This window comes from Pteronotus mesoamericanus, unplaced genomic scaffold (assembly GCF_021234165.1).
Source record: "Pteronotus mesoamericanus isolate MK-2021 breed Mesoamerican mustached bat unplaced genomic scaffold, CSHL_Meso_final contig_181, whole genome shotgun sequence".
NCBI lineage: Eukaryota > Metazoa > Chordata > Mammalia > Chiroptera > Mormoopidae > Pteronotus > Pteronotus mesoamericanus.
The window spans coordinates 10,830,649-10,856,489 of NW_026555077.1; the positions used below are offsets into that span (position 1 = coordinate 10,830,649).

General features: G+C 37.5%; 1 protein-coding gene, 1 non-coding gene and 1 pseudogene across 2 annotated transcripts; all 3 read right to left on the reverse strand.

The window, feature by feature from the left end:
* Positions 1–860: 860 nt before the first annotated feature.
* CTBS (chitobiase) lies at positions 861–17,865 on the reverse strand. Its single transcript, XM_054566828.1, has 7 exons — positions 17,665–17,865; positions 14,719–14,857; positions 14,030–14,238; positions 7,275–7,446; positions 5,344–5,441; positions 4,814–4,975; positions 861–1,146 (listed from the first exon to the last, which is right to left on the reverse strand). Exons 1-7 carry the CDS (start codon positions 17,836–17,838, stop codon positions 955–957), a joined length of 1,146 nt encoding a protein of 381 aa, XP_054422803.1. The 5' UTR covers positions 17,839–17,865; the 3' UTR covers positions 861–954.
* Positions 9,905–10,008, reverse strand: LOC129065662 (U6 spliceosomal RNA). The gene has a single exon (XR_008528606.1). It is a non-coding gene; the product is annotated as a U6 spliceosomal RNA (small nuclear RNA).
* A 4,735-nt stretch (positions 17,866–22,600) lies between the features above and the next one.
* On the reverse strand, positions 22,601–24,206 carry LOC129065578 (DNA-directed RNA polymerase III subunit RPC3-like; annotated as a pseudogene).
* Between the last annotated feature and the right edge of the window lie 1,635 nt (positions 24,207–25,841).

Below are 25,841 nucleotides of genomic sequence, written 5' to 3' on the forward strand. Positions count from 1 at the left end.
TCTTTGCACAAAATATCTCTTTTAGAAAGAGAAGCTGCTTGAGAAAACAATCTTTAGATGATTAAAAGTAAAATGCAGATACAGAAAAAAACGTAATCGTGAAAACTAGCCAAGAAATACAGTATAGGTGTCCATAAGTGAAGGAATATTAATAATTGGAAGAGTAAATGACAACGGATGAAGGGCACATGACAATGGGTAGAATCAGGTTCAACAGCAAGTTCCCCTATTGTAAAATATCAGATATAACCACATATAAACAATGTCATCTATAACTACATGTAAAAATTTAGTTGGAAAATAATAGGTACATCAAACCTATTAATTAAAAATATTACATTATCTTCCTGTACATTTTAATATTTTATATTCTCTACCCTCCCCCTTTGGAGGTTTAACTCATATGCCTCCGAGAGCATGAGTAACATATGGAGTCAGGAAAATTATTTATAGCAGTTTGATGACCCTAAACAGGAGAATGAATTGCAAGGTTTAAGGTTAGATTTATTGGAAAAAAAGTACAAAGTAAACTGCTTCTCAAAGACTAGGATTTTAAAAATCGATTCTAAGCAAACATTTCTACTTCAAATTATGCATACTTAAAAATTAGCATTTATTTGTAAGCATAAATGTTAACATTAAGGGGAAAACTTAGCATAATACAATTCTGAAAGCAGTTGTTCCTAATTATAGTATTAAAACATCTGATAGAGGAATAATTAATATAGTATGTTGACTTATTTCTTACCTTTATGTTTCTTGACAATTAAGATATCTATATATATGTGTCTTTCAAATTCAAAGTATTTCTTTATATGTTTTTGATTATACTGATAAGTAACATATATAGACACATGACAAAAATGTATAAATTTTTTATTTCTTCAAGAAACCAAATCTGTTTACACAGATCATTTTCTAAATATTAAACTTGACAAAAGATGTTTGTGTGTGTCACAGTTTTGGTGTTAAGACTTTCCACATTTCTTCAGTTTGCTGTTTGGCTGTAGCATCTCCAGAGTAGTCAAGGCAGTTGGCATTCCACATGCCAATGCCCCGTAAGCCACGGGTTTGTGTATATGCTGCCTTTAAAGAAATGCTCTTCGGGTTATCATACCACACTTGATGAAAATGGCCCACAGAGTCCTATACAAATAAATGAAAATGGAGATTTTAAGTATTCAGTACAATAAGAGAGAAAACATTTCTTAATTTCAAGAATTTGAAAAGGATACAATGAATAATGAAACTTTAAGGGCACACTTTCCAGCTCTGTGACTCCATGGTTCTCATGTGAGACTTTGTAGATACCATCGCTTGTGGCACTTTTATAGCAATGGAGGTTATGCAAATAAGCCTCTTAATATCTTATATTTAAGGTCTTTTTCTTACTTAAAATTCCTTCCTTGCCCTCTGACATGCTGATTCAGGGGACCCATACCACATGATACCTACTGATTCAAAACTTTCCAGGGCTAGTGCTCTGATAGGTATCTGTTTTGTGTTTTACGTTCCATTAGGTATTAGGATATGCAGCCAAGGCTAAGGAGGATCACTGCTATGGTTCTCTGAATCCAACTTGCACACTTTTTTGTATCCCCTACAGTTTCTAGTTAGGAGCTAAACAGATGCTTTTGTTTATGATGAATTAGTCAAATCAAAAGGAGGTAATGACAATACATGAGGAAAGTAACTCCTTTTCTAGGTCTTACAGAACTGATCGAAGGGCCTATCAGGTCTGGACTCCATGGATGCCTTATGCACACAGCTGATGAAGAACGATGAACTAGAAAATGCTGTTATACTCACCTTCCACCCTGTAAAGTCCTTCTCCCCAATATTTATTCTACCTAGTATTAAGAGCCTATCTTAGAAAGGTATATCATCAATTGGATAAAGGAAAGTGGAAAGGGGCAGATCTAGGCAAAAGGGTAAAGAGGGAAACAGGAGGTAGAGAAATAGAATGATCTGTGATTAAAAATAATTTATTGATTTTTATATACATCTGGGAAAAACTTTTAAAGAGTTCTCCACTAATGCTGGTAACTTTTTTTTAATGGTAGCACCACTGGAATTAGAATAGCTTCCTGACATGACTACACTGAAGGGCAATAGTCCCTTGGTAAATAAATAAGTTATGGCATATTTAAGTATAGTAGACTCATTACATACAAGTATATCCTATACTGTATCTTATATCCTGTTCTTTCAAATATTTAGAACTTAAAAGCCATGCATGTTCTAGTAACAATTGTGACTCACCATTTAAAGGCAACTTGAAGAACTCATACCTAAATATACAAATATTTATTTTTGAAGATTTAGGAACAAAGCTAAATACATATACCTTTGAATTTGCCATCATTCTAGCTAGTACTTTGAGCATATTTGTCACTGTTAAGAAATTTCAAATGCCTCAAAATAGTGAAGGATCAAAGGATGAAAAACAGTATATTTAAGATTGATATATGCTTGGTTAAGGCATAAATGCCTTCAAGACTATCAAGCACCAAGATGAAGCAACTATTGCTGAGACAGCATAAGAAGGCAGAATGATTCTCTTCAGTAATACCAGAAACTTGATTTTGGCTGCTACAAGTTTTACAATGAATAAAAAGAGAAACAAAAGAGGTATAACTAGATTATTGTCTAAAGTGCCTGTAAATGAATGGTCTTCAAGGATCCTCAAAATGTTTCCTGAACTCTAAGACCTTAAAGAATGTGTCTTCTTATTCAGTAAGGAAAAAAATAAGTCAAGGATTCAAAGACACTACATTACAGTGTCAACTATTATCCTATATTGCATATTTCTAAATTATGTATAATTGGTTACATACAGTCTTTATAAAACTGATATCCATGAAACACTCTTCCCTCTACATGTTTCTAAGAGTGCTGGGAAACAAGGTTCTATGTTAAACAATTAAATGGATTATGTAGTGCAGCACTTCTCAAATCCTCTAATATAATGTACATTTTAAATCTTCAAGAGGGACATAAACTGTGCATTGTCTTCCAAATTTATTTGGCCATGGGCGGGGGTGGGTGGTGGGTGGGTGGGGGTGTGTGTGAGTGTGTGTGTGTGTAATATTTGGCCATGGGGGTGTGTGTGTGTGTGTGTGTGTGTGTGTGTGTGTGTGTGTGTGATATTAACAGTTCCCAGAACTATAAATACTGTTTGGCAAAGGCAAGGTCACAGTATGCCTTAATTTAATTACTAGGCATGTACACTAGATTCTAAAGTTTAAAAAACCTTAAAGTTTTTTTCTATATAATCAATATACAGGCATGTATAGATTTAAATCCATTGTAATTTATTAAATATGTATATTTGCAGTCATTTTTTAATTAGGGTACCAGACCATTAGTTAAAAATAGATATTCTGCCCTGGCTGGTGTGGCACAGTGGATAGAGCATTGGCCTGCAAACCAAAAGGTCAGTGGTTTGATTCCCAGTCAAGGCATATGCCTGGGTTGTGGGGCCACGCCCCCAGTTGGGTGCATGCAAGAGGCAACAGATCACTGTTTCTCTCCCTCTCTCTAAAAATAAATAAGTAAAATCTTTTAAAAAATAGACATTCTTACTAGAATTAAGTCATATCATTTTAGAGCTCCTTTTACAGTAACATAATCCAAAGTGAATTCAAATATAGTCTGTACTTAGATTTGCAAAGTATGAACAGTTTTTATTACGCAAAAGGTAAACTATGAAAAGTATAACTTTTCTTGGTCTCTTTGGTATTGCAATTCCTTTTTATCAAATACTACCTGACAATTACTAATCATTCACTCAATTTCTTCAAGTATGTTTGTTGTATTTTTCAGTCTCTAATTTTAACATTGTTACTCATTTGTCTAATAGCACATATTTTGATTGAATTGTGAAATAAATTTGAAATGGCGCCCTTTATTATTGTAAAGTTCATGACGGTGCATCTCTTGTTTTCAACCATTACTTCCTGCGTAAGAGCTTTATCAGTGTCTTTATCTATTTTGAAATGGAGACTTTCAGAGCAGGCAACCTATTCTGGCTCAAAGCTTATTAGAAGCCATAGCCATTACAAATATTTGTCAATTACTAAGGAAATCCTATTTTTTAAATCCTCACACAAGGACATTTTCTTATTGCTTTTAGAGAAAGAGGAAGGGAGAGAAAGAACCATCAATGTGAGAGAGAAACATCAATTGGTTGCCTCCCATATATGTCTGGACTGGAGAATGAACCTGCATCCTAGGCATGTGCCCCAACTGGGAATCGAACACACAACCTTTTGGCTATGGGGCAACGCTTCAACTAATTGAGCCACACTGGCCAAGGCAGAAATCCTGTTTGTGATGTGCATGTTTTTATTACACCACCCACAATGACAAGTGTCCCATGCAGAGCAGTTCCACTATGACTATAACTTGAATTGCTCACAGGGAAGTAAAGTTCATGTTTACACAGATTTAAAGACAAGTTCACTACTGTACACAGCAGTCTGGCCCTGGCATTGTCCCACAAAGTAAAAGGTCACCAGTCCAATTCCTGGTCAAGACACATGCCTGGGTTGCAAGTTTGGTACCCACAGATTCAGTACCCAGGTGGGGTGTGTATATTAGAGGCAACCAATCAATGTTTCACTCCCTCTCTTTCTCCTGTCCCCTATAAATAAATAAATAAATAGATGAATAAAATATTTAAACAGCAGTCTGTATGTTTCACCTTAAAAGCAAACTGATAGAAATTCTCCATATCAAATATGTAATTATGGCAATATGCAATTTCAAAAATTAATAGAAGTAAATGTTCACAACTTGTGAAAAGTCTTACTTTATAGTTATAATATGGAGATTTTTGATTTTCATCCCACATGATTCCAGAAATAGAACTGTTTACTTGCTTCATAATTATTTTATAGGGCACCTGACGTCCTGCCGCATCACTGCAAGGAGCTCCCCGGAAAGGGACTTTTGCAATGGTACAAACATCATCCTAGAAATACAAATGTCCATGTTATAGATTATCAATTAGGCAAATATCAAAAACTAAATCAGAAAACTATTTATTAGAAAAATATACACTATAGATATCCTGACTATACAGTATGAAAATAAAATTTCATTATTAAGTGAAAATATAAAACACTCAGAAACTTTCATGGGATTGAAAAATTAAAAATAAATTATTCTCCTTTTCTGTCTCAAACTTATTTCAGAAATTCAAAAGTTTACATACTCTCTATACAGAATAATTTATAAATTCTAAATAGAGTATATATTACATATACATATAGATGAATACAAGATATAAAAATACAAAAGAAAGATAAAAAAATTACATGAGAAATGAGCTGTTCTTACCTCTGATAGATTCAAGCAGGTATAATCATAACCATACCAGGGAAGACCCATTACAAGTTTCTTAGGGTTAATGCCCATCTTAATGTAGTCATCATATGCTAATCAAATAGGGACAGAAAAGGCATATTTTTTCTCTTCATATGTCTACTAATATGTTCATATAAGCTATGCAGCCACTCAATCTAAATTTGTAAAAACAGGTAAATTTATGCAAAATACCAGTACAGTGTTTCTCTAATATTCTTAAAGTCATCCCTTAAAAACTATAAACTATAAATCATTTTCTAAACCTTTTCTTCTGAATAATAAAAAAACATTCAGAACAATTAAGATCAAATTTATGCAAAAAAATTACAAAATTTAATTCTAGGAAGAATGACCCATTTCAGGAAAGCACGCTGATTGTGTCTATTAATTGCTAAGACACATATTTGATATTCTAGATTCTGCAGTTTTGATAAAGCTCTGTAAGTCTTAAAATTTCTGTCCAGGAAGGTCTCAGAATTTCTTAAGAGAAAGCACAAGTGTTCCATGTTTTATAAATATCCTGAAAAGGTGAATTACAGCTGGGGATGAGAACTGTCACCCTCTTACTCTGTATTAGATAATCTGTAGCTACAGAAACAAAGAGAAGAATAAACAAATTACTAGTGCCACCAATCTCTTTATGCCCAATGCTACAAAATATGTTTCCCTACCAAGAGAAGTTCCAAGACTATGTAGAATATTGAGTTACGTAAATTTGGTACTTTTCAGAGCCTTTAAAGTTATTGTGTACCATTAAATATCCAAGAGAGGGGTGGGATATGCATCATTTCTCAAACATATGTGATTATGAACCTTTTATTGATGGAACACAATTATCTTTTTTTTTAATGAAACAGTTCAGGAACATAGATTACACAGTTATTTCTTAATTTAAGTTATTTCTTAATGTAACTGACAGAGTTACATTATTTATCAGATTTTTAATAGTATATGCTTGTGATCAGACTATTCTGTCCATTTAGGACATGATAAAACGAGGCCAGGTTCTAAGGTTTACCTCTATATGAAAAAGAAATGATTTTTTATCTATTTACCAAACAACAAATTAATCAATGCCAACTATCTCAGAAAATTTCCCTTGAATCCATAAGATAACAAGCAACCTTTTATTCAGCTGGCTGATGGAATACAAACTAATCCAAACTTCGGGACAGATAATGCAAAGACCACATTATATGAATGACAGGAGGTACTCTTAATTTTATTTATTTAAGAGGGTATACAGGCATACCCTGTTTATTGCACTGAAAAGATGTTGCTTGTTTTGCAAATTAAAGACAGACTATCCACCCACAAAATGACTACTACTTGCTTTATTTTGACACTCACTTTATTGCAGTATCTAGAATGGAGCCCACAATATCTCCTAGGTATGCAGGTAGTTTGTAATACAGCATGTGTACTAAGAGCAAAGGCCAGTTAAGATAAAGCCAATCCTGTCAATCATGCACAGAAAGTATTCACATTGTAACTATCTTTGCTATTAAATTGACATTGGATATTTCAACAAAAATATATTGTTAAATTGTAGATAAGCAAATACCTTCATGTGATTTTGAGAGTAGTACGTTGACTTGAAGTTAAATAAAACACTTGCTTGAGTTTCAACTTAATAATACTTAATGGCTGTGCCATCAAGATACCTTTCATCTCATTTGTATTAGACAGTTAATAAACAACATACTTTTCCCACAAGATTTTTAGAAGAATAAGTGAAAACTTTAAAACTTATTGTAAACTTTAAAGCTCTCCAAATTAAGTGCTTTTTATATGTTTTAAGAAAGCTTTACAATGGAAAATGAATACAGATGACTCAGAAATATTAAAATATGTCTTAGTGTTAGGTTATGGAATATTATAAATGATTATTTTGTGTATCTTACCAGTTAATGTCTGATTATAGGGAGCATTAGCTGCTGCAATACATTCTGACCAGACCTGACTTTGTTCATCATAAGACATCACAAAGAGAAAGTCACAAGCATCTGCAATTCCAGTATAATTATAGCACCTTCTGTCTATGCACTTTGGAGACCAAGCTACATCAAAGGTTACCTGTGGAGAAATGCATAACATTTTATGTAACATGATCAACTATGCATATTATATCAGATGTTTTGTTGATTACATATTCTCTGCCTCATACAACCCAAGACAACAGAAATGCTTTCATATATGAATGTAGGGTTTAACTCATGTAGAACTAGAACAGTTCTAAGAAATATATTTTTTTACCTACATGGACGGACTCAGACATATATTTAGACAATGGTCTTGATTTATGTTTGGATAGTGGACATATATTTGGACCCAGATATATTTGGACATATATAATGACCAGGGGCAGAGAACTGTGTAGAAGGGGAGTTTTAAGCTCAAATGTCTTCAGAGGTTACACTGGAAACTCACAGATTGAAAGGAATAGGTGTAATGACAGTAGGGTGTGGTGGGGCCTTTAAGCAACTGGAAAATAAAAGCAGCAAACTAAAACACTTCAAAAACAGAAGTGTGTTGTTTGTTTTTTTTTAGTTGTGCAGGCTAAACAGACCATATGTTGGCACAAGCTGACTGGCCTGTGTTGGAAATTTGAGCCCCTGATTTACAATTACATTATTGTGGTAGGTTCATTCCAACATGACAGTTAAAGAATAGTGGGGTTTTATAGATACAGGTACAAGTAATCAACTTGAAATATTGAACAAATCACTTTAATGGTCTAATTTTATGGAAATACTTTAATACAAGTTGAGTGATAAATTATCTTTCATTTTGAATGGTAAGCCAGTCTTCCACAAGTCTCTTTACCGTAACCAAATAGTCATTAGCCTTATTTTATATGTGTGCAAATAATGTAAAGTTTCATTAAAGGTTCTTTTCTTAATTAGGTTCTCAGTAAACCCATTGATTAATTATTACAAACAATTGAGACACTTTAGTTAAAATTTTTAAACTTTGGCCAATATATTCTATTACTCTTTTTAAAACAGTCTCAAACTTCTCTCTCTTAATTCTCTTAATGGTAGCACTAAAGGAAGCTCTGCTTTACAAAAAAAAAAAAAAAGGCTTATAGATTATAAAGTGAAATTTCTACCTGTTGGGCCCTGTTTTATCACTGCTTCATATTACAAAATAGGAGCTATACTATTGTAAAGGGGACATTAAATGATTACCTCCAAGCAGGCATATTTCAAATCCATTTTGTAAGCCCTTATCTCTCACCTGAGCATTAAGAATATTTTCACCTGAATTTCATGTCATAGTTAATCTCATATTTTTGAGAAGGCAGTATTAATATTTTAGACAAATCAAAATTCATTGGTTCAAGTCTTGGCGCTGTTATAACTAGGCCTATGTAACTTAAAATATCTAAATCTGTGTTCCTAACTATAAAACAAGGGTACAGAAAGAAGACTTAAGAGCATTTCTAGCTCTTTAATTCTATAACCACAATACTGTAATCCTAAATTACCATCTTTCCCCAAAAATACACTTCTCCGTCCAGACAACATTTCAGTCATTTTTATCTCTGGTCACTAGTTTAAGAACCTTTTCTGACTCCTCTTTCCTATACCCCAGCACTAATCTCACATTTATTTTGGGTAGCTTCTCATAATTGTTCTTCCTCTTCCTTTCTATTATTTAATTAATTCAATAAATATTTATTGAACACTTGCTGAGTGTTAGGGTTATGCCATCATCCCAATCCAAGCTGTAAATCCTATTATTGTATTATTGGGTGAGTCCTTACTGGTCTCCCTTTCTCCTCTAGACTGTTTTACATACTGCTGTGGAATATTCTTCTCCAAACACTTTCTACACATGTAACCTGTTTCTTACAGAATCAAATGCACACTCTTCAGTCTGATATTCTTGATCTTCCACAATCTGGCCTATCTGGGAAAATGTGCCTCCCACTAATTTACTTAATATGAACTTGACATAGAAGCCCAAATGGTTCTACTTGCCCCTCAAACATGGAAGCAGTTTCCTCAATCTCTTCCTCCTTGCCTCTCACTGTAGCTTAATAAGCACTAGAAAATAGGTTTTTTTCACATACCAATTCTAATTTACTAGTAACAGCAATGTAAAAAATGAGGTTTTTGAGACCAAATTATGTGAGGAGAGGATCAGCACACTGCATACCAGATATTTACTGTTCTTGATCTAAATTGTACTCATCTGAAAAGCTGATTTCTACGCTGACAAACTTTCCCTACCCGTGGCATAAAGCCACAGATAAATCTTTATGTCATTTATTAATTTTTCAACAATTCTCATATTCACGTTGACCAAATATACTCACATCACCTACCACAACTTGATAAAAATACAGTTCCTAGTCTCTACCCAGGCCTACTGAATCAACCACTGGGCATATTTTTTAAGAAGCACTCCCAGGTGATTCAGAGATAGGTTTAGAATCACTGGTTCATATTAATTGTATAATATATAATATAAAATATACTTTTTGTATATATATATATTTCCTAGTTAACTAGATTTTCTTTTTTTAAAAAATATGGAACACTTCACAAATTTACATGTCATTCTTGCATAGGGACCATGCTAATCTCCATATTGTTCCAAGTTTAGCACATGTGCTGCCAAAACAAGCACCTCTGTTAACTAGATTTTAAATTTTGGAAAGCCAAGTATCACTCATTCATTCAATAAACAATTTTTAAACATTGTGTTAGACATGTTTAAAGGAACTTATCCCTGTCTTCAAAAAAGTCATGGTCTAGGCTTAATATATATGTTTTTAGCTTTATTGAAGTATAATTGACAAAACTGAACTATAACTAAAGTATACAATGTAATGATTTGATATGCATGTTTTGAACAGATTCCCATCATCAAGTTAATTAACACATCCATCATGTTACATATTTACTTTTTTATTGGTGATAGCATGTTATACTTTATAAGCAAATTTCATTTATACAATACAGAATTATCAATTATAGCCACCATATTATTATAGTAAATCCTCAGACTTTATTCACTTTTTAATTGAATGTTTATACCCTTTTACTAGCTTCTCATTTCCCCTAGCCCCTGACAACCACCTACTCTGCTTCTATTCATTCAAATTGTTTTTTAGATTCCACACATAAGTGATACCATGCAGTATCTGCCTTTATTTGTCTGGCATACTTTCTTGAGCATAATTCCATCCAGCTTATTCAAGCAGTCGCTAACAGCAGGATTTCCTTCCTTTTTTTCTTCTTTTTAAAACTTGGATAATATTCCATTGTGTGTGCATGTGATCGCATTTTCTTATCCATTCATCTGTTGACAGACATTTAGGACGTTTTCATATCTTTGCTCTTATGAATAATGCTGCAGTAAATATGGAAGTACAGATACCTCTTTGAGATAGTGATTTTGTTTTCTTTGGATATATGAAATGGGATTTGTGAGTTTTTTGTTAGTCCTAAGTTTCTGGAGGAACTATTTTTCTTGGTGGTTGTACCAGTTTACATTCCTACCAACAATAACAAAGTTGTATGTTTATTGAAATTTATCCATTTAAGATATCTAATTTTGGTGTATAATCGTTCCTAGTAGTTGCTTATGATCCTTAGGATGTCTGTTTCATCAGTTGCAGTGTTTCTTCTTTCATTACCAAGTTTCATTATTTGAGTCTTCCCTTTTAGTAGCTAAAAGTTTGTCAACTTTATCTTTCAAAAAAACCCAGCTTTTAGTTTCATTAATCTTTTCTGTTGTCTCTATAGTCCATTTCATTTGTTTCCACTCTGGTGATTTCTATTTCCTTCCTTTGCTAACGTTGGGCTTCATTAGTTCTTTTTCTAGTTTCCTTGAAATGTAAAGTCAGGTTGTGTATGCAAGAGCTTTCTTCTTTCTTTTTTTTAAAGAGTGTATTTATTTATTTTTAGAGAGGGGAAGGGAGGGAGAGGAACATGGTTGTGTGAGAGAAACAGACTGGCTGCCTCTCACGTGCCCCCGGGGACCTGGCCTGCAACCCAGGCCTGCGCCCTGACTGCGAATGGGACCAGCAGCCTTTCAGTTCTCAGGCGCCATTCAATCCACAGAGCCACACCAGCCAGGATAAGAGCTTTCTACTTAATGTAGGAAATTATCAGCATATACTTCCCTCTCAGAGCTGCTTTTGCTGCATCGCATAAGTTTTAGCATGTTGTGTTTCTCTTTGCATTCGACTCAAGATAGTTTTACTTCAATTTTTATTTCATTTTTGACCCACTGGTTGTTCAGTAGCATACTATTTCCTTTGTATATGTATATTTGTATCCAATTTTCTTCTTGTAATTGATTTCTAGCCTCATACCATTGTGGTCAGAAAAGGTGTTTGATATAATTTTAGTCTTCTAAATGTGAGGTAGCAGCTACGAATGAGTGGCCAGAGGGGAAATAAAGCAGGGTCCTCACCATTACAATCTAACAAAGAATTTAAAACAGTAGGCTGGAAACAAAAGGGAGACACGTCTCACCAATTAATTCAGCAGTCCTGAGTCTGGTCTGATAAGATTGCCAGGTATTCACAACATCACAAGCAAAACTATGATAGCCAAAACTATGATAACTCAAGAGGAGGGGGGCCTTTGAAATTCATCTCCATTATCTGGGAAAGAAAACTTTTAAAACTGTGTATTGATCTCAAGGTCTAGAAGGGAAGGAGGATAGGGAACATAGAAGGTGGCTAAAGTATATAACTCTTGGATTCCTGAGAGTCGGCACACTCGGATTAGCTGAGTGCTCACTTGTAGCCAGGTCTCAAGTGTATACAACAAATTGAAGTCTCCCTATTGATTATCTTTCTGGATAATCTATCCACTGCACAAAGTTGAGTATAGAAGTCCTCCTCTATTATTGTAGCATTTCTGTCTGTTACTTCCTTCAGATATGTTAGCATTTGCTTCATATATCTGGGTGTTCTAATAGTGGATGCATATTTATAATAAGTCCATTTGATGTGTTTCATAAATTCCTTAAGCTATTCTCAGTCTTTTTCATTCTTTTTTTTATTTTTACTGCTCTGATTAGATGACTTTCTCTGTCTTTAAGGTTACTGATCCTTTGTTCTGTATGATTCAGTCTTTTGTTGAATCCCTCTGTTGAATTTTTTAGTTGTTACAGTTATTCTTCATTTCTGATTTCTGTTTAGTACTTTTTAATGTTTTCTGCCACTTTGTTGCAATTCTCACTTTGATCAGACATTGCTTTCCTGATCTCAGTGATTCACGTTATGACTGTTGTGAATTCACTATTGAGTAAATCACTTATCTCTGTTACATTAAGGTCTTTTCATAATATTTTACCTGTTATTTTCTTTGGGGTCTGGGGAGGATTGCATTCACTACCTAAATGTGTGCTAATTAGAAGCTAGATTCTTAGGCAGCAACTTGTAATCTATGCAGCCAAACCCTTCATAGGAAAATAAAGGGATTCTTTTACCTGCTCTTTCTGAGCTGAGCCCTAGTGGGAATACCCATTGCAAGTGCTCAAGTGCCTTGGGAAACTCCTCTTTGTTTGTTACCATCCTGTGGGACTGGGGAATGTAAACCCTGTTGGCTTTCAGAGCTAGGTGTTTCGGGGACCCATCCCTCATACAGGGACCTTAAAAATTGGGGCACTAAAGGTACATTCCACACCCCTCGCTCTTCAGAAGCTGGAGTTAAGGGTTCCCTCCCTATTATGTGATGCTGTGTCAGGAGTGGAGTTTATGGCAAGAGTGTGTCTCAGCCTTTCCTACCAATTTCTAAGTGGTTATTTTCTCAGTTGCCATATATGTAGCTAGATTCTGGATTTCTCTCCAAGGAAATTGTTCCATTAGCTGTACCTTCTGTATGTCCATGTGAGGAGGGCAATTCAGGAGTTACCTATGTCTCCATCTGGTCCAGAATCTCCCTGACTTAACTAGAATCACCTATGAAACTTTAAAAAGATATATGGATTCTAGGCTCACTTAAACTACATGAATAATAATCTCTGGGAGTGGGTTCCAGTGTGATTGTATGTTGTGTACTTTTTCTATGACTGTCTTGTTATCCTGATATATGTACATGTTTGAGAATCACTAATCTTGGGGCTACATTATCCTTTGTTACCCATACATTGCTGACAAGATACCTTGTGCTCTGATCTTCTGCTGTAATCACACTCATTACTGCAGCGGGGAAGCATGCTGCCTTTGGCATAGCTCTGACTAGTCCATGGAGTTAGTTCTTAGAGCCTTAGTGGGCCTTGGGGGCTTTACAAGTCATTCAAAGTCCGTAGAGCAGCTGAGACATTTCCCCAGAAGTACCTCTGCTCTGAGGCAAGAGCTGTGTCTGTCCTTTAGTGATTGAAAGCAGGGCCAGAACAACATAGCCCTTCCTGATTCTTGCTGATCCCTTTGCCTATCTAACATTTCTAGCCCTGCTGTGAGGCTAGAAGGTGGGGGAATCCATGTTATGTCTTGATGTCCATAGAGATCAGATTTAGCACCTTAAAAGTCTATAACATTTCTTTAATAAGAAATTATCAGAGTTCCAGAAATAATTTCTAAGGTATAAGTGCTGAACTTTTATCCTAGATTCTATTAGTTATACCTTTAAGAATACATCTTAATAAGGAAATTTAGGGGTTTCCTAAATATATTGGAGGAATTTTTTACCTGTGATCCCTCAATTTCACGATGGAAAGTGTCTGCAGTTTCTTTGACTAAAGCAGTCAATGCATCATATTCAGGGGTTGAACAATTAACTTCTTGCTCTATGTCTATATTAATTCCATCCATATATTGTGTTTTGGCCAAGTGAACTTGTTGAGCTATCCAGGATGTTCTGAAATTAGGATCAACGATATCCTTTAAAGATACATCTCCTGTGAAAGAAATCACATCTTTTGTGCACATAAGTTTTTCACAGTTTAATGACATTTACTTCACAAACCCATTCCAAAGAGATCAAAATGTCCTTTAAAACATCTCATTATTTTGAAATACTAAGCTCCCAATTTGTCTTCCAAATGAAGAAATAATATACCAAAATAATAAAAAGTAATTACTTATTCATCTCCAAAATAACTGTTATGAGCAATTAGTAAAATTATTCTCAAAGGACAAGCAGAAGTTGTAGACTGTGACTAGCTAAAGGTTATCATGCTAATTAGTCATATTTGGCTCAAGACGATGCTGTGGTTAATTTAATTCTTTAATATTTGCACTTGTGAAATGAATTAAACAGTATCAAGATTGAGTTTAGAATGCTTAAAAATATACCAGATGAACATGAAAGGAAAATACCAAATGATGCAAATAAGCTTACCAATTGTCTGGACACATCTGGTAAAAACCATACTCACCTTTCAGCACTACTCTGGCTCCTTTTGAATGAGCATAGCACATAAGTTCTGAGTCATATTTTCCAAAAAGTGCCACAGTTGTAATCTGTGACCAGTCATAAGATTTCCAAGTTTTGTCACCAACATCAAACACAAAGACCTGCCAGGATGACAGGGATGAACACTATCACTTAAACCAAGAATATCATGCTGACCCCCCAAAATAACATTAAACCCCAAACATATGTCAGGTACTGGGGGCACTGCGAGTATAAGAGTGAATAAGACATTGGCGTAGGGGTCCCAGTATAATTGGAGGCAAGGGAAATTAGCAGCCTGGAAAGTAGAAAAGGGTAACTAGGATGAGAAAGTGGCAAGCGCCAAGCCCTAGAGACAGAGCACAGTGGTTGTATAACTAAATTCTGAGTATGGCTCTTCCCTGGAACTGGACTGCAACAGCAGGGAAGAATCAGGGGCCTTAAAAGCCCTCTTGAGAAATTAATAATATTTTCTCCTGAAGGAAAGGTTTTTAAGGGAGAATTCACCCATTGACATTTTAGGTCTGCATTTAGGTGTGCATTTTAGAACAATCCCTTCAGCTGAAGTGGAAATGGATGCAAAGGAGGCCAAAACTGGAGGCAGAATATCTAATAGGGAAGCTGCTGGAAGAATCCGAACAAGAAATGACGGTGGCCTCAGCTGACCTGGAGAAACAGACAAACAGACATAGGTGAGACTAATAAACAGGAAAGATCCTAGGGAGGCAAAATTAACAGGACTTTGTGACGATGTGAATGAGGAAGGCAAGAGAAAAAGAGGAAGTTGATAATCCTCAAGTTTCTGGCTGCTGTAGGCGGAGCCATAGATATTGCATTTCTATGAATGATTTTTGGTGAACCTGACTTCTTAGAATAGTACTCAAGTTAAATTCTAAGGCAGGTGATGTTATGTTTTTCCAGTATTTTTACCACATGGATAATTCCAGAAGCACAGAGGGCTCACTGATTATTATTATTTTATCCCAGATAAGGTGTTAATTAATTAATTCAGCAAATAGTTATTGAATTCCAGTAAGGAATAGGGAGAGGATGTTGCTAGGCTTTAGTGACAAGAGATTAAAAAGAGAGAACGGGTCCATTGTTTGAGTACAATAGTGTCCAGGGCTGCATGGCAGTGCAGGAGCCCGGACAGCGTGTGAAGGGGAGCTGCTTCCCCAGTAGAGCAGGGAAACTTCTCTGAGGACTATACTTTCAGGAAGGGGCTGAAATCTGGAGAATGATCTGGACAGAATGGAGGAGATGTGCCTATGGACCAAAGAAAAGCATTTTGAGCAGAGGGAACAAAAAGTGCAAAGGTTTCAGTCCCTCAGGAGACTTCTGATTTTATGAAACCAAAAGAAAGTCCATGTAGCTAGAACACAATCCTGTACATGCATGGAATCGGATAAAACTAGTAAGGTAGGTCGTGGCAAAATCAAATGAAGTTTTGTAGGCCAGAAAGGATTTTGTATTTCATCCTGAGATCAATGAGAAGTCAACAGAGTATTTTAAGCAGGGGGGTAGCTTAAGATTTGCTTTAAGAAATAAGAGAGAGAAGTGAGGGGGAGAGTAACTGATTGGTTACTGGTCCACTGAGAGCATAGATAGGGAAGATTCGTGGGGAAAGCTAGCTATTAAAGATAAACTGGGCATTTCTCAATTCTCAATTTTCTAATTCCTGGATTTATGTTTTGTTTTACTTTTCAGAATTCTCTGTGCATAACTCATTTTTCTGCTACGCAGTTGTCATTGAAATGATAAAAATTAGAAAATGTGAAATTGAACAGCTCATTGTTTTTAGACTCATATTTCCATCATAAACCTTATCCCCTATTTTAATTCTGATAATTAAAATTGAATTTGTTAAAAAAAATTACTGATGGCCTGTGACATAATAGAAATCCTAAAAAATAGCTGGATTAACCAATTGAAAATACAAGCTATATAGTCTAATCATGGGATTTGAAAAATATAGAAAAGGTCAAAAAAGAAAAAGACCATTCACCATGAACATACAACGAACACAATTTTGCTTGTTTGCATAACGGGTTTTCCAAATGCCCATAAACCCTGTCTAACCTTCTAAGGGGTGTTCTCCATCATAAATATTTTCTCCACTTTTATTTTTTTCTCCTCAACAATGTGTACATGCTGTTTTTATTGTCACTGAAATGCCACAACATCAAACTTATCTGCTAGATTAAGAACTGGCAATTGTCCCGACATTACAAAATAATCCCCTTTGGACTAAGCCTTTACACCTGATGTCCATTCCTGCTGCAGTCATCAAAATCTAGGCAGTCAGGCAGTTTTCGTGATGCCCCCAAAACAGTCTGACTAAAGTTGCAAAGGCCTTAACAAATCGTTAGGTGTAAAAGGAAAATTTATTGAAAGACCTGTTTTTATCCACCTTTGAGTGTGATTTCTGATGTGCCTCAAGGAAAGGGGTGGTGAGTACAGAAAAGCAAAGATAAGCAAAACACTCTGCTCTCCAATGCATTGTTGGAGCACCGAGATTCTTTCAAACTGAATCCTCATTCTCTTGAAAACCACTGGGTCTTCTGGCTCAGGGAATAGCTCATTATCCAAGCTCCTTGCCTGTAAGCCTAGAGCGCGCGGCAGAGACGCTGCTGGGTAATTAGAGAAGCTTCTGTTTGGAGTCGGACCTGAGTTTGAATACGACTTGCCTGCCTCTTCCAGGCAGTCACTTGCTATCACACGTGGGAGGAGTTACCCAACCTCTCTGAGCCAGTTTCTCATCTACCAGATGAAGGAAATGCATAAACAGAAAAGCCCCGGGCGAGTGGTTAAATGGGTTTCCGCACCCACACCACCCCTTTTTAGGGATTCTACTCTAACTTCTCTTCAGGCTGGGAGGAGCAGAGCCGGTGAAGGGGAGCGGGGGAGGGGGTGGGTGAGAGACGCTCACCTCGAAGTTGGGGAGGTTGCGGATGGGTTGGCACAGCGCTGGATCCTGGCACGGGCAGTCGGCCCCAGCCCCGAGCGGCAGCAACAGCAGCAGCGGCAGCAGCTGAGCGATCCCAGGGGCGCTGCTCCCCCGCCGGGGTAGGAAGCGCCAGAGTCTGAGCAGTGGTCTGTACATGCTGGCGGTTTCCTCGGGCCCGACGGGGAGGGGCGGAGCCTGCAGCTTTACCGAAGGGGCGGGGGTAGGCGGTGCTGCTGGGCTGGGAAGGGGCGGGGCTGGGAGTTAGCCGAGTTTAGATGCCTCGGGGTTGAAGTAGAAGGAGCTCTCTGAAAGGCGAACCCAGTGAGCCAAGGCCTCTGCCCAGCAGTTTTGACTCATCAAGTAGGTCTCATCTGTACCTTTCGTTCGTATCCCCAACAACACTCTGAGGTTGTTCGTTGTGTACTCCTTGTGGAGTCGGCAAGTGCAGGGTTTCCCCCACGTGGAGAAGTAGATGTCCTTGAAAAGGAAGGAAGAGTGACGGAGTTGGAATAGCCAAAAGATTTTTTAAAGATAAAGATAAACATTCTGAGTTAAGAAGGTGGTTTGAATACAGTCATCCACTTCCTCAGTAAAACAAAACAAAACAAACCAAAACCCTAAGTCCACAGGGACGAGGAGATGAGGAGATGACAGCTACAATATTTTGGAAGCTGGAAAGCACAAGTGTGAGATGTAACTGCCCCAAGCTCCAGCAGTGGGGAAAGCTGAGAAACAACTCAATTTAAACTACAGGCACCTCGGAAGGTTCTGGAGCTGCAAGAGGTGCCTGAGAAAATAGGATTTCGGGGGGTAGGAGGGGGGATGAGGTCGAGGGTGGAGTAGATTTCTGAAAATTAGGGGGAATTGGTGAAAGCTGCTTGAGAATCGCTAGATTTTTTCCCTCCCGTGTTGTGTCTCTAGGCAGCCGTCCTCTTCCCACCGAGGCTGAAGTTCTGAGGTTTAATTCTCGGGAAGGAGTAAAATCTGTAGAAGAGCTTGGATACTATACCTAAAAGGGGAACTAAGTGACTTTGGGCCTGACCAAAGATATTGACATCAGGGCTCTTCTCCACAAACCATGCACCAGATCACTCTGTACTGAAATTCAAAGTCAAGAGCCTGACCTTCTCAGAGCTTTCTCTCTTTTTACTTTCCTTTTTAAGTCATAAATAGCAAACAAGAAAATCCAATAATATAAAAGAAAGAGGCCTGAACAACAACTATTAAAAAAGTGAATATGGAAGAAACAGAGACTGCAGGGTGAATACTTTTCAAAACTCTCAGAAATACTCCCAGAACTTTAAGAGAAAATGTAGCCTCTATAGGATGCAATTTAAAAAAAAAAAAATGGGGATGGGTGGAAAAATGGAGTTCTTATAAATTAGAAAGAAGATAGCAGAAATGAGGGGAAAAATTAAAGACAATTTAAGGAAAATAGAGCAAAAATACTCTTCAATGAGAAAGATAAGAACATTAAAAGAGTAGTCCAGAGGAGAAGAAATCAAGTAATTCAAGAAAAACTTTCAGGACTGAAAGATATGAGTTTTCAGAATGGGAGAGCAAAGAATAGGTCCTAAAAGCTTCTAAAGAGAAAAAAGGTCACATAGGACAGAAAATCAGAATGTCATCAGCTTTCTCAACAGCAACATCTGAAGCTCAAAGATAATGAAGCAATGTATTTGAAATTCTGAGAGAATATGATCCCACATAAAATCCTGCCAAAATATCAGTCAAGTGGAAAGTCATGAAAACTTTCAAAGTATTACCTATTATACATGCTTTCTCAAGAAACTACTAGAGAATGTGTTTTACCAAAACAAAGAAAGAACCAAAGAGGAACAAATGAGATACAGGAAATAGGAGCTCTAAGGCAGGAGAAAGAAGATGTAAATAACTACCCAACACCCCGCCCCCCAAAAAAGATGGTAAACCCCATAACTGCTAAGGATCACAGAACATCAAGTTCAGGTTAAATCATGCTGGAGAACTTGTAAATAACACATAGAGCCACTTATCAGAAGTCGTCCCCTCTCCAGAGTGAACAGGTAGTCAAGATGAAAGTCAGAGAAAAACATCTTTTTATTACTGAGATACACAATAATGGCGGTGTAGGAATGAGACTGATTGATAAACTCAATAAAGTAGTATATTCTTAAATGAATGGTGTCACTGAATCTAGTTATCTTTTAACCAACAAGGAGAGAGCCTTCTGATTCCCATAGTATCAGACTATTCTGTAATAAAAAACAAAACACATACATACCTGTGCGGGGGGTTCCCAAGACCTCTCCCAAGTTCAGTAATTCACTAGAAGGACTCACAGGGCTCAGAAAAAACTGTACTCACAGGTAAGATTTATTACAGCAAAAGGATACAAAGCAAAATTAGCAAGTGGAAAAGGAACATGGAGCAAATGCTGGAGGAAACCAAGCACAAGTATCCAAGAGTTCACTCCCTAGGAGTCACACAGGACAGGCTTAATTACTTCAGCATCAAAATGTGACATGTGCGAAATGTTGTCCACCATGGAAACCCATTAGAGACTCAGGAAATGACAGAAACCAACCAAAATCCAAGTTCCTTGAGGCCAGTCAAGGGCCAACCTTGCAAACATGCCTTTCTAAGGATGGCACCCTCAGGCCTGTTGCATTCTCTTTTCTACATACCACCCAAATGAGGAATTGTTATATATTTGTTTATACATAGGACATATATATGCTATGCATACACAAGAAGCTAGTAACAGCGTTTGCCTCTGAGGAGAGAAAACTGGGTACCTGAGAGAAAATGGATTGAAAGAGACTTGCTTCTCACTGTTTAGGCCCTTGTTCCTTTTCAAACTCTTATATATGTATTATCAGAGAAATATTTAAAGAACTATAACTTTACATACCTTTAACCACTCAAATTTTCCTTGTTTCTCTAGATATGAGCAAAACAAAATACTCCAACTTGCCCCAAACAGATTCTTAGAGTAAAAAAACTCCTCCAAGGGCATAGATAGGTCTTCCTGGAACGTGCAGCTACCAAAGTTTAACATTCAAAGCCTCAAGCAGTATTTTCTGCAGAGTCTTTAATTAATATGTGGTGAAAGAACAAATACTTGAATACTTCCAATAAAATTGCTTTGAAACCTATAAGTAGACAGTTCATATAAATAACACAATCAGGGGATGAAAATGCTCAGATTGTTTAATGTGACCTATTATAACCTTCTAATTTTCTGAACTCCAATCTTCCCCTCCTCTAATATGAGCAATAACTCTATGGTTTTCAAACCTTAGCCTTGGTAATAATTACCTACACGGCTCAAAATGCAGAGTCCTAGGCCCTACCCCCAGAGACTCAGATTCACTAGGTCTGTATGGGCCAAGAATGTCAATGTGAAACAAGAGCCCCAGGTAATTGTGATGCAGGTGGTTGTGGTATGTAAGTGGAGAGACACTGCCACAATTAAATGCTTTCATATCCTTTCTGAAGTACAGGTTGTTTTTGTTGTTGTTTTGTTTTTTTACATCCTACCACCTTTTCAAAACTCTTTCCCCATTTAGTACAGCAGAGTTTCTTAAACATAAGGGAGTTCACGATTCCTTCTGAGGATCTAAAAATAGCTATGAACACTCTCTTTAGAAAAGCTCATGAATATTCATGCAAATTTTGTAAATAGTTTATTTTATTTTATTATTTATTTTTAGAGAGGGGAAGGGAGGGATAAAGAGAGGGAAAGAAACATTAATGTGTGATTGCCCCTTGAGGGCCCCATACTGGGGACCTGGCTCACAACGCAGGCATGTACCCTGACTGGGAATCGAACCAGCGATTCTTTGGTTCACAGACCAGCGCTCAGTCCACTGAGACACACCAGCCAGGGCCAAGTGTCACTTTGTATGTTGTCTCTCTGTACATACTTTCCATTATAGCCCCGCCCATGCTTCTTTGTACTTATTTAAGTCCTCCCACTAGCCTTTATGCTCAAGGCATAGTTGTCTTTCTATCACTAAAGTATGACCTAGTACTGGCTATTAATAGGTGCTCAGTAACTAATGATGAGTAACCTGAAGCCAGAGGTGGTGTCTTGTTTATCTCTGTATATTATACCTAGGATAATGGCTAGCAATTAATTAGCACTCAGATGTTTAATTAATTAGAAAGAACCAACATTGGTAAGAGGAAACTGAAGAGATTATAAAATAACACTTAACTGCTTTATGTGAGCTGAAGCTGCTGTGACATTACATTAACTATATTAATCATGGTACTGAGAAAGCAAGCTTAGAATTGCCACTTTTAAGGAACCATGGAGAAGAGGAAGGCAATGATTTATTGAGTATTTACCATATGCTGGGCTTTATGAAGTGTTTTACATACACAATTTCAGTCTGGGGCTGGGAAATGTGGCTTCTGCCCGTAGATTCTAGAGTGATTGCTTGAGCCAATCCATCTGCTAGTCCTGAAAATGCTTTTTGCCCTACTTGATTATAGCATTTCATATTCCCTACATTGTGTGTATGTGCCTCTATGTGTTTAAGATTACATTGTAACAAAATAAAGAACAGGTATAGCTTTTTGAAAATGGAATGAATTGTTTGGGAAGAAATTTCTTCCACTCCCAAGGAAGCTGAAACACAAGCTGGGCTGTCTTCTTGGTGAGAACTGATGCATCTGATAGATGATCACTCTAGTGGATTTTAAGTTTTTCCTACCAAGGAGGGGAGGATGTAGTGGTGCATCCAATACAGGATCAGCAAACTTAAAAAAAAAATATGTCTAGCTCTTTCTGTTGTATTCTAAGAGATAGGAATAAAGTATTTCAGTACAAGAATCTGTAACTTGTCCCACTGCAAAGAATGCATCCAGGCACCTCCTTTATTTTTCCTTCTAAACCCTCCAGATCTTTGAGGAAGACTCTTCTTCAGGGTCATTTGCTCTTCGTGGTGCTTTCTATGTATGACTCCAGCAAGAAGATCATTTCATCCACCTGGGTCTCACTGGCATCCAACTTGTTGACATTACGTTTTAAAGCCTCTAGCTGCTGGCGTTCAGGGGCTGTGATCATCTCTTCTATTTCCTGTAGCTGTGCCTCCTCTGCACCTGTAGCCTGCATAGATGCAATGATGGCTTCTATCCTTTGAGACTTTTCTAGTAGATGCTTGTTCTCTCTGGTTTCAAATTGCCTCCTTTCTATCAAGTTGGCTATGCTCTTGTAGCACCTGTGCAACATGCAGACAGCTGACAGGATGTTCACAGTATATAAATAGAAGGTCCTGGAAGGGGCATGGTCTGGCATTTTGGGAATTTCCTGGAGCAATAAGAAATTTTCTGAAAGCATCTTATAAAGCATATCTTTTGCCTCCTTTGCTGGAATCATTGCCGAGTCTTCTACCTGCTTCTGTTCCAGGTGTTTCTTTTGCAAAACTAGATGAAATATTCTGGCACAGTGAGACCAAAATCTCTTACGTACAACGGACTCCAGACTGGCTGTGGCTAGGGGTCCGAGAGAGAGCCTTATGCAGGTTGATGATATGCATTCCTCCACTACTGTCGCCAGACACCAGCAAACTCTAGGGGATCATCTGGCAGCAGACTGAGATATTGATCAAGAACTTGCTTAGAGACGTTATAGCCAATAAATAGGGATCTGAAGATCTCATTGGAAGACAATGGCTGGGTGAAGGGGGCGCTAGAAGGAGTGGTAATCTCGCTCATGCAAAGCATGGTCCTCACAGTCTCCCTGCTGGTCTGGTCCATCCTGTTGGCAAGTGCGCTGACAATGGCTTGGTCTCAGAAGTGCTGGTGGAATCTGTCAAGGTTTGCCTGCCCATAAATTCCATCATCTAGAATGGACTCTATGTTATCTGTGGTATGTTTTGGTCTCTGGGCCTTGGACTCCCCAGTAGCATCATCCTTAGATGATTCCCTCCTTTTACCTTTTCCTATCAAGCTCAGTTTAGGAACCAGAAACATGTCCTTTGTTATTGATAACAAGAGTGGAGGCAGGTGGCAGTGGCCCAGGGTCTGGATCTGAGTGGCATGTACCAACAGGCAATGCTGCACGAAGTGTGTGTCTGCTAGTCGCACAAATGTGCTTGATACCTCAGCATAGTCCATGGTCTTGCATAGTTTCTGTGAGCTGGTCTGCCACTTTCTTCACAAGAGCTGACATTGTCATTTTGCCATTTAATAGCAACTCCTCAACAATCAGCTCTCCAGTGTCATTGTACAGTGTTTTGGCAGTATAGATATAAGGGGGATACCTGAGCATTCACAACACCTGGCTGCACTGGGCTTCACATTCCGCCATACCACGTTTGTGCACTTGCTAGATCACCAGGTTATGTTGGATGAGTAGACAAAGGGCTTTTTTAACCTGATCCAGTGACATTTCTATGTCATGGACAATTACTCTTAGCGGCTGGCTGCCAGTTCTGATTAGGTAGACTCCATCTCTCCATCTCTCCAAAATGCTCTTGCAGCAACAAAGAACATAGTTTAATTTCCATTTGAGTCATCATACTAAGGAATCTCAGAGCTCTGGGTCACTGCAATCTAATGCCGCCAAGTTCCCCACCGTGGCTCCGTGCGGCTCCTGCGAGCCGCTGGGGCAGAAAGGGAGCGCTCGGCCCTGTCTTGCCCAAGTTTTATAAATAGTTTTTAAGTTTCTCTGTGGACTACTATGATAATACTAAGAAGTGATCGTTCACAGATATAGACCTGAAGTGGCATACGTGACATTTATTTTACTGCCACAGTTTACTCATGCCCTATTTTTCCAAAACTTTCCAGGTTCAGCTCCTTCTCATTCTTCTTAACCACTGCAATCTTGTTACTCCCACTGCTGACATGTAAAAGTATCCCATTTTCTGAACCAAAAAATTAGGATTCCATACAAGTCATGACACCTGATACGGATGACAGAAAACTCAATTTGGCTTGAGCAAAAAAGAGGGAATTTATTCGTTTAAAAACTAAAAAATCAATGAACTGTTAAGATGATAACATTTAATTATTATTTGTTCACGGTTCGTTTGTTTGGTTTTTTTTTTATTTATTCCATAAGATTTATTTTTCATGTCTTTGGTTCAACAAAGTCACTAATTATACTATAATAATCAAGATTTTCATACAATATGTGTTCTTGTGATGCAATGATCTTAAGGATTCAAAAGTAAAGTGTAGTTAGCTATATTTTTAAATGTTAATTGTGTTTAAAACATGACATTAATATATTTCATTTAAAAAGTAGATTAAAATAAATGAAAACAAAATTTTTAAGTTTCCAAAAGGTTATTTTTATTCTAGAATAGGCACCATACAAATATGTAATGATCATAACTTTTTTACAGCAGTTTAAGGTTCACAGCAAAATGGAACAGAAAGTACAGGGAGTTTTCATAAACTTCCCTGTAGGGGCCACTTTGACGGGTATTGGGAACTGTGACCCTGCGCAACCTGGGGCCTGAGAAAGGACCCATAAGTCTTGACTGGACACTGGTAATGCCGGAGGCAGGCAAGACTGGATTATGACTCTGAGGGCTCCTGGGGGAAATCGGATTTAGAAGTAGATTACACTCCTTGAAGCATGCTTTGTTTCTCCCCAAAGCTCTGTTAATCTTATACCAGATAACCAGCTCAAGGCTGGGCAAGAAATTTACAAAACTCCTGGACCCTGACCCAAATCCCACCTGGCGTCATAGTGTTTGCTCAACTCTGTCCCAAAGCAGTTCAGTGTGTTCCTGCCATTGCCATCTTTAAACAATATCTGTTCTCTGTAAACTTAAGCTACTGATGCAATTAGATTACCTATACATTCCTGCTGCCTATCTCCTGCCTACAATCCTCTCAATAAAAGCCATTGAGCACAGGGGCTTGGGGCATTCTCTCTCTAGAAGGAATCGCCTTCCCCTTTCCTTGACAGACAATGCGTGTCTGGAACGACTCGTTATTTCATCCACAGTGAATCAGAGGACTCTGCGGGGTGGAGTCCCCCACACTTCCCCTGTCAGCTTCCCACAGCAGAGCAACACATTTGTTACAAACAATGAACCTGCATTGATGCATCATTATCACCCAATGTCCATGGCTTTCATTAGGCTTCATTCCTGGTGTGTACATTTTGTGGGTTTTAGCAAATGTATAATGACATGTATCCGCCACTGTAA